This window comes from Morus notabilis, unplaced genomic scaffold (assembly GCF_000414095.1).
Source record: "Morus notabilis unplaced genomic scaffold, ASM41409v2 Scaffold3641, whole genome shotgun sequence".
In the NCBI taxonomy this organism is placed as follows: domain Eukaryota; kingdom Viridiplantae; phylum Streptophyta; class Magnoliopsida; order Rosales; family Moraceae; genus Morus; species Morus notabilis.
The window spans coordinates 916-10,598 of record NW_010357159.1 but is presented as its reverse complement, the minus strand read 5'-3'; the positions used below and the strand labels follow the sequence as shown (position 1 = coordinate 10,598).

Genomic DNA, 9,683 nt, shown 5'->3' with positions numbered 1-9,683 from the left:
AGACCCAAAACAAAATATGAGCGTGTTTTTAAAATTATGTTTAAAAAAATAAAAAATCATTTTTTAAACAGTCCATAAAAGCTTGAAACGACTCAACGAACGGCAAAACGTTGTCGTCAGGGTGTGCAAGAAGATTTTTCCTTTTCTTTTTGTTTTTTTAATAAATAATAAATAAGAGATATTAACCGACCTCACGTGCCACCGGTGTATCCAGTTCCAAGTAAAAGGAGAAGAAAGTTTGCCCATTTTACAATCCGTTTCATGCCCTCTCTATCTCTCTGGTATTTCTCGATCTAGCTTTCATCTTCTTCGATTTCAGTACAAGAATCTTCGAACTTTGTTATTCTCCCATCGCAGAGCACCAACAATGGCGACTGCTTCAGGTTCTTTCTTATTCTTTTTCCCCCTTTCTACTTTGTTTCTTCTCTCTATTATTATTCTTCTTTGCGAATTTTAGGGTTTCTATTACTGCTCTTTGATTTTCCTAGAAATTGATCGATCGATCAGGGCTTATTTAGGGTTTTCTTCCCCTTTTTTCGTGCAAAATTTTTATTGGCGTCATGATTAGCTTTGGAAATTCTCTCTTACGAATATAATTTTTGGAATTTGACGCAGAAAAAAAGCTTCTTTTGTAAACTTCGCTTGCCAACGTTGTTTTGATTGTGATGCGGAAAAAAAGCTTCTTTTCTAAACGTCACTTGCAACCGTTGTTTTGAAGAAATCGGAAATTTCCCTCAAATTTAAAAATTTGGGTATTTCTTCTGGAATATGGATATTGTTGGAGCTTTATTTTAGGATTTTGGGTGTGGGTGAAAACTTGACTAGGTGGAACGTCCCAGTTGTGCTTGGTTTTGTTCTGATGTTATCAGTTTTTCTCCTTTTTGCTGAATTTTGAAGTAATAGAATCTAATATTTTGCGTAAGTTTTTCTTAATTTGCTATGTTTATTTATCGTGTGTGGTTGGTTGTTTGGTTTTGTAGTGGCATTCAAGTCTAGAGAAGACCATAGAAAACAAATTGAATTGGAAGAAGCGCGTAAAGCCGGGCTTGCTCCTGCTGAGGTTGATGAGGATGGGAAAGAGATTAATCCTCACATTCCCCAGTATATGTCCTCTGCACCTTGGTATCTCAACTCGGAGAGACCCGTAAGTTATTAATTTTATTTCTTGTGAAATTCATTGTTTATATCAACTACCCATATCATGTACCGCCATACTCGCATCCTGAGTTCTGAATGTTGTAACATTTTGTTCATTTGTGTTTTGCTTACCAGAGTTTAAAACATCAAAGGAAGTGGAAATCAGATCCAAATTACACCAAATCATGGTATGACAGAGGTGCGAAAATTTTCCAAGCCGATAAATACAGGAAAGGCGCCTGTGAAAAGTAAGTCAATCTCTCTCTCTCTCTCTCTCTCTCTCTCTGACTTTTTCTCTCAAAACATTTTCGCTATGATTGTCTCTTTCGCACTTGAGCATGAGTGTTCGTGTGTTAAATTGGAAGCGAGCTTATAAATATTTCGGGTTTTATCCCTGACTTAGAATTGCATAACCATCTCATGATATTGAGTGGTTGTATGTGATGTGTATGTATGCCCTTTCCTTGTTTTTATGTATTACTGAATTTGTTTCTAAGTCTTATTTGAGTTTGTAACCTATGAATGTTACCTGATATTTGTCATGCCTGGGAGAACAATGGTCTAATGATTCCTTGCTTTCTGCAGCTGTGGAGCCATGACACACAATGCAAAGGCATGCATGGAAAGACCCCGCAAAGTGGGAGCTAAGTGGACAAATAAACATATTGCCCCTGATGAAAAAGTAGAGACCTTTGAGCTTGACTATGATGGCAAACGTGACCGGTGGAATGGATATGATGCGTCAACCTACGCCCTTGTTATTGAGAGATATGAAGCAAGGGATGAAGCTCGAAGGAAATATTTGAAGGAGCAACAGCTTAAGAAACTAGAGGAAAAAAATAATAACCAAAATGGTGAGGGAGGGGATAGTGAGGAAGAAGAAGAAGAAGAAGAAGAAGAAGAAGATGATGATGATGATTTGAGGGTGGATGAAGCCAAAGTTGATGAGAGCAAACAAATGGACTTTGCAAAGGTTGAGAAGCGAGTGCGTACAACAGGTGGTGGGAGCACAGGAACTGTTAGGTATGGACTTGTTGTGGATTGACATCATGCTATTGTTGACTAGTATTGGGTTGTGCATGTTCGTGTTGATGACAAAATCGTATTATTTTTTTTAACTTGGGTTGTATTTGGAAGATAAAAATTGCCTTTCCTTTTGCTTGCAGGAATTTGCGTATTCGTGAAGACACTGCAAAATATCTTCTGAATCTCGATGTCAACTCTGCACATTATGATCCTAAAACTCGATCCATGCGTGAGGACCCTCTTCCAGATGCAGATCCAAATGAAAAGTTCTATGGAGTAAGTGCCTCTAAAATTAGATCTGTTTGGATGCTTCTTTCTTTTTTACTAGTAATATTATGTTAATGAATTTTTTCTCTTATTGACAACCTTCTAAATTTCAGGGTGATAACCAATATAGAAACAGTGGCCAAGCTTTGGAGTTCAAGCAGCTGAACATACATTCTTGGGAAGCATTTGACAAGGGACAGGATATTCACATGCAAGCAGCTCCATCCCAAGCTGAGTTGCTTTACAAGAACTACAAAGTGATTAAGGAGAAATTGAAGTCACAGACAAAGGATACGATCTTGGAGAAATATGGCAACGCTGCTACTGAGGAAGAAATTCCTAGGGAACTTTTACTAGGACAAACTGAAAAAGAAGTTGAATATGATCGGGCTGGTAGGATCATCAAGGGGCAGGTATGACTGACTGCAAAAATTTACTGACGGTGTTCCCCTTAGATTTTTTGCAACTTAATTCTATTCATTAGCATTTTCTTTTCCACTTTTTTCTTCTTTCCGTCGTTTTAACGTCTTTATGTTCCTCGATGATTACTTTTGCTGTGAGCTTTTATCCTGGTTTCTATCTTGCTGTGCTGTTGTTTTAAGCTGTTGAAAAATTGTGTATAACTTTTGCTACTTCAGATTTATAAAGAATATGACAAATTCGCCCTGTTAATTACAGGAGATGGCACTTCCTAGAAGCAAGTATGAAGAGGATGTTTTTATCAACAACCACACCAGTGTCTGGGGTTCATACTGGAAAGATCATCAGTGGGGTTACAAGTGCTGCAAACAGGTAATTCGAAACAGCTATTGTACAGGCGCTGCTGGAATTGAAGCGGCTGAGGCTGCATCAGATCTTATGAAGGCTAACATTGCTCGCAAAGAGGCCATCGATGGTAAGTGTCTTAAGTAGATACTATGAGCTTTTTCTTTTTGTTTGGTTGGGTTGGTGTTTTAATTGCGACATTTACTGTGTCCCTCGAGTCTGGTTGTAATCATATCTATTGTGTGAACGTGGAACAGAAACTTCTGCTCCAGTTGAGGAGAAAAGGCTTGCTACTTGGGGAACTGATATCCCTGATGATTTAGTCTTGGATGAAAAATTACTTGCCAAAGCTCTTAAGAAGGTTAGTTGGGTTCTGACCGTAATCTGTTATCTTTTTCTCTTCTACTGTTTCTACTTATATTATTTTCTCAACTTGTTATACAAGTTAACTACTGAGTTTGAAAGGGGTATTGATCAGAGATTTTTTGTTTGGACAGGAGGATGAAAGGAAGAGAGAAGAGAGAGATGAAAGAAAGCGCAAGTACAATGTGAAATGGAATGACGAGGTCTGTTTCAAAATTTTTTTTTAATACTTTCAAGGTTCAATTCCAATAACTGTGTTAAGTGCGACGCTATTTTCATGTGACTCCTTATCGTTGCTTTTATCGATTTCAGGTTACTGCTGAGGACATGGAAGCATATAGGATGAAGAAAATCCATCATGATGATCCAATGAAGGATTTTCTCCACTGAGTTCGGAGGCCCTATCTGCCCTTATGACGGGGCATATTAACCTTAGCAAGCCTTATTATGTAAATATATTTTGAATGCCTAGATGATCTCCTAAGGTTTATCAAGATTCGCAGTGTATCGTGTTTTTTTTTCTTTAATCCTTAAATGGATATAACACTTAATTTGCATGTCTTATTTTCGAATATTGAAGCCAATAGATTCGAAACAAGTTGTCTTGAGGGGGAAAAAAAAATAATGGCTTCACCAAAAGGGATAAAAGAAGAGAAGAAGAAGAGAATAAGCTTTTTTTTTTTTTTTTTTTTTTTTGGGTAACCGTAGTTTTTTTTTAGTTTTTGCATTTTTCTTCTTCCTTTTTCTTGAACTATTATTTTTCATCTCTTTTTTTGAGCTGGTTTAACGCAGCATTACGAATTTGGAGAAATATAGATTATTAAAAAAAAAAAATCCTTTATCCATGCATGAAATGTGGAAGACGTGCAGCCATGTAGTCCATGGTTGTCTAGTACGAGTGAATCTTTTGTGGCAGCACAATTGCAAATGGTGATTGAGGATTTGTTGAACAGATGAGGAATCTCCACTTGAAACTTTCTCAATTTTTAAATGGAAAACGCCTATCAACCGTTACCTTTTTCATGAACAAAACAATGTGTTAATTCGAATATACATTTGTTGTCGTTTAACTAAATAAACGACATACCAATTTAACTGTTACTATTTCTGGCCCGCTAAGCCAAAGAACAGCTTATTGATTGTTGTTATTTAAGTTGGCCTTATTTGAAGTCGAAGTAATGACATGTCGGGTCTCATCATTTTCAATGCGTATGTTGTCGGTTTAGTATTAACGACATGTTTTTTCTGTCAACATTTTGTTACCGTGACCTATGAACTATCAGTTTCTGCTTTAAGTGATTGTTTTTTCACCAGAAGAAAACACGTCGTTCTTTGTTCAGAACGTTGATATATTTTAAGACAAACACGACATGTCAAGATGTAAGCTGTCCTTCATGAATCATGACTAAACGACACGAAAAGTCGTTTAACCTGAATTTTCTTCGTGTTTAACAGTACACGTCTTTTCGTTTTGATTTTTTCCTTTAAATGGTTTCTGGTTTTAAAGACTTTTAGCTGAAAAAAAGAACTTAAATCATTGAGTAGAATTTTTTTGTGATTTAATATTAAAAAATAACATGTGGTTCCTTATACCATCTCCGATGTAAAATGCTAATGCCAATTATATATTTAGCATTAAAAAATATAATATGTTATATTATTTTTATTTTTGCTTCAATGATTTAAATGCTAAATATGTTTTTTTTTTCATAATCAATAAGTTTTAAAAGTTATAAAAGTAAATTTTTATATTTTAAAAATAATTAAAAAATGTAAAAGTTGTAATGATTACATGAAAAAAAATCAATAGCAATCAAATGTCAACAAATAACGTATAGCGTATTTGTTATACTTAGTGAGAAATTTATCAGAAAGTATAGCGTATGAGAAATTTAACACAACTAATAACATTACATTAAAAGGTGTTTTTTACACTCAAATATTAAATTCGTAGTTTAGTTGCATTACCATTTATCATTTTTCAACTTAATTTACTTTTTTCTAGTTAATTCTTTTAATTGCACTAGCAAAAAATGTTTTGTATGCCAAATAGTACTGGTTTTATTTTATTTTCTAATTTTACTACCATGCCAGTAATTACTCGTAATTATCGAGTGCATTATCAGGACAACTGGTCATTATAAGAACAAATAATATAGAAAGGGCAAAAAGGAAATAATCAAAACCAGTAATGTTTTAAAAATTTTCAATTAGTGTTATTAAAGAAGGGGCATTTCTTTTCGTTTTAGACTACTACAATTTATCTTCTAAGACTCGTCCTTTTTTTTTTTTGTAGAGATATTCAGGATAACTGCCATGGAAAACAAGTGTGGATCGACATGTAGTTAAAAAAAAGGAGCTCAAGTACTGTTGTCGAGGAGAGACAGAGAGATGGTCAAGCAGTGAGTCAAGACTCAAGAGGGGGGTTTTCAGTTATGTGCACACGAAGATTAAGCCCCCAGCCCTCGTAGTGGAGCTCCTAAGGGTCAGAATTAGTCAAAATTTGATATTTTTATTTATGCGTTGCATTGTAAAATTAATACATGAATTTTAGAAATTAATGCAATAAGCAATACTATTTTTTTTTTTTTATGAATATTATCTTTTTTATGAATTTTCTATTTATCGTCTTTGAAAAATAAAATAAAAATGATATCAAAAAATTCTGAAATTTTGCAGACACGTTACTTACATTTTCTAGAGCATGGTTGAAAAAAATGGCCTCAAAAAAAGAAAAAAAAAACGCTGTTAAAAAGTCTCCGGCCCGCACAGTGGAGTGCCCAGGGGCTGAAATTGGTCAAAATTTCACATTTTTAGTTATGTTTTGTATTGTAAAATTAATACATGATTTTTAGGAATTAATGCAACAAGCGACGACATTTTTTGATGAATATCCTATTTCTTTTATGATTTTCTCTATTTTTTGTCTTAAAAAAGAAAACGACGTCAAAAAATTCTGAAATTTCGAAGACACATTACTTACATTTTTCTGAGCATGTCTGCAAAAAATGACCTCAAAAAAAGAAAAAAAAAAATTGTCAAAAAGCCCCCGGCCCGCGCAGTGGAGCACCTAGGGGCCGGAATTGGTCAAAATTTCACATCTTTATTTATGTTTTGCATTGCAAAATTAGTACATGCATTTTAGGAATTAATGCAACAAGTGGCACCATATTTTGATAAATATTATATTTTTTTATGATTTTCTCTATTTTTTGCTTTTTAATATAAAATAAAAATGACATTAAAAAATACTACAATTTTACAGACATGATCCTTACATTTTTTTGAGCATGCCTGCAAAAAACGGCCTCAAAGAATGCAGAAAGTAAAACGTTATTAAAAAGCCCCCAGCCCACGCAATGGAACGCCCAGGGGCCGAAATTGGTGAAAAATTCATATTTTTATTTTTGTTTTGCACTATGAAATTAATACATGATTTTTAAGAATTAATGCAACAAGCACCACCATTTTTTCATGAATATTCTATTTTTTTTTATAATTTTCTCTATTTTTCGTGTTTGCAAAATAAAATAAAATAAAAACGACGTCAAAATATTCTTAAATTTTCCAGGCATGATACATTTTTCTAAGCACACCTGTAAAAAAGGCCTCAAAAAATGAAAAAAAGAAAAACGCTGTCAAAAGAACCCCAGACGGCGCAGTGGAGCACCCAGGGACCGAAATTGGTCAAAAATTTAAATTTTTATTTATGTTTTGCACTGTAAAATTAATATATGATTTTTAGGAATTAATGCAACAAGCAGCACCATTTTTTTATGAGTATTCCATTTTTTTTTTATGATTTTCTCTATCTTTTGACTTCGAAAAAAAAAATGATGTCAAAAAATTCTAAAATTTTACAGACACGTTACTTACATTTTTTGAGCGTGCTTGCAAAAACTGGCCTCAAAAAATGAAAAAAAAAACGCTGTCAAGAAGCTCCTGGCCTGCGTAGTGGAGCGCTCAGGGCACAAAATTGGTCAAAATTTCACATCTTTATTTATGTTTTACATTGTAAAATTAATAGATGCGTTTTAGGAATTACTGCAACAAGCAGCACCATTTTTTGATGAATATTCTATTTTTGTAGGATTTTCTCTATTTTCTGTTTTTTTATATAAAACAAAATAAAAATGACGACAAAAAATACTAAAATTTTGCGGACACGATCCTTACATTTTTCTGAGCATGCCTATAAAAAAGGACCTCAAAGAATGAGAAAAGAAAAACGCTGTCAAAAAGACCCTGGCCCATGCAGTGGAATGCCCAGGGGCCGAAATTGGTTAAAAATTCACATTTTTAGTTAAGTTTTGCACTATGAAATTAATACATGATTTTTAGAAATTAATGCAACAAGAGGGAAAATTTTTCTGATGAATATTCTATTTTTTTTTATGATTTTCTCTATTTTTCGTGTTTGAAAAGTAAAGTAAAAAAAAATGACGTCAAAATATTCTTAAATTTTATAGAAATGATCCTTACATTTATCTAAGCATGCTTGCAAAAATGGCCTCAAAAAATCTAAAAATAAAAACGACGTCAAATAGCGCAATCAAGCACCCAGGGGCTGGAATTGGTCAAAATGTCAAATTTTTATATAAGTTTTGCATTGCAAAATTAATATAAGATTTTTAGGAATTAATACAACAAGCCGCACCATTTTTTGATGACTATTCCATTTTTTATGATTCATTTTTTTAATGATTTTCTCTATCTTTTGACTTCGAAAAAAAAAAATGATGCCAAAAAATTCTAAAATTTTACAGACACGTTACTTACATTTTTTGAGCGTGCTTGCAAAAACTGGCCTCAAAAAATGAAAAAAAAAACACTGTCAAGAAGCTCCCGGCCTGCGTAGTGGAGCGCCCAGGGGACGAAATTGGTCAAAATTTCACATCTTTATTTATGTTTTACATTGTAAAATTAATAGATGCGTTTTAGGAATTAATGCAACAAGCAGCACCATTTTTTGATGAATATTCTATTTTTTTAGGATTTTCTCTATTTTCTGTTTTTTTATATAAAACAAAATAAAAATGACGACAAAAAATACTAAAATTTTGCGGACACGATCCTTACATTTTTCTGAGCATGCCTATAAAAAAGGACCTCAAAGAATGAGAAAAGAAAAACGCTGTCAAAAAGCCCCTGGCCCACGCAGTGGAATGCCCAGGGGCCGAAATTGGTTAAAAATTCACATTTTTAGTTAAGTTTTGCACTATGAAATTAATACATGATTTTTAGAAATTAATGCAACAAGGAGGAAAATTTTTCTGATGAATATTCTATTTTTTTTATGATTTTCTCTATTTTTCGTGTTTGAAAAGTAAAGTAAAAAAAAATGACGTCAAAATATTCTTAAATTTTATAGAAATGATCCTTACATTTATCTAAGCATGCTTGCAAAAATGGCCTCAAAAAATCTAAAAATAAAATCGACGTCAAATAGCCCCCAGACGGCGCAATCAAGCACCCAGGGGCTGGAATTGGTCAAAATGTCAAATTTTTATTTAAGTTTTGCATTGCAAAATTAATATAAGATTTTTAGGAATTAATACAACAAGCCGCACCATTTTTTGATGACTATTCCATTTTTTATGATTTTCTCTATCTTTCGTCTTCGAAAAAAAATAAAATAAAAATGATGTCAAAAAATTCTGAAATTTTGCAGACACGTTACTTACATTTTTTGAGTGTGCCTGTAAAAACTGGCCTCAAAAAATAAAAAAAGAAAAACGCTGTCAAAAATCCCTCGGCCCGCGCATTGGAGCGCCCAGGGGCTAGAATATTCTATTTTTTTTTATGATTTTCTCTATTTTTCGTGTTTGAAAAATAAAATAAAAGAAAAATGACGTCAAAAGATTCTTAAATTTTACTAACACTATCCCTACATTTTTCTAAGCATGCCTCCAAAAAAGGCCTCAAAATATGAAAAAAGAGAAACGCTGTCAAAAAGAAATAAAAATGACGACAAAAAATACTAAAATTTTGCGGACACGATCCTTAGATTTTTCTGAGCATGCCTATAAAAAAGGACCTCAAAGAATGAGAAAAGAAAAACGCTGTCAAAAAGCCCCTGGCCCACGCAGTGGAATGCCCAGGGGCCGAAATTGGTTAAAAATTCA

At 33.4% G+C, this 9,683-nt stretch overlaps 1 protein-coding gene across 1 annotated transcript; it reads left to right on the top strand.

The window, feature by feature from the left end:
• Positions 1-216: 216 nt before the first annotated feature.
• LOC21384326 (pre-mRNA-splicing factor SLU7-A) lies at positions 217-4,153 on the top strand. Its single transcript, XM_010089495.2, has 10 exons — positions 217-383; positions 981-1,144; positions 1,273-1,385; positions 1,723-2,160; positions 2,304-2,439; positions 2,544-2,843; positions 3,109-3,325; positions 3,453-3,556; positions 3,693-3,761; positions 3,871-4,153. The coding sequence occupies exons 1-10, from the start codon at positions 368-370 to the stop codon at positions 3,946-3,948; spliced, it is 1,635 nt and encodes a 544-aa protein (XP_010087797.1). The 5' UTR covers positions 217-367; the 3' UTR covers positions 3,949-4,153.
• Positions 4,154-9,683: the final 5,530 nt, after the last annotated feature.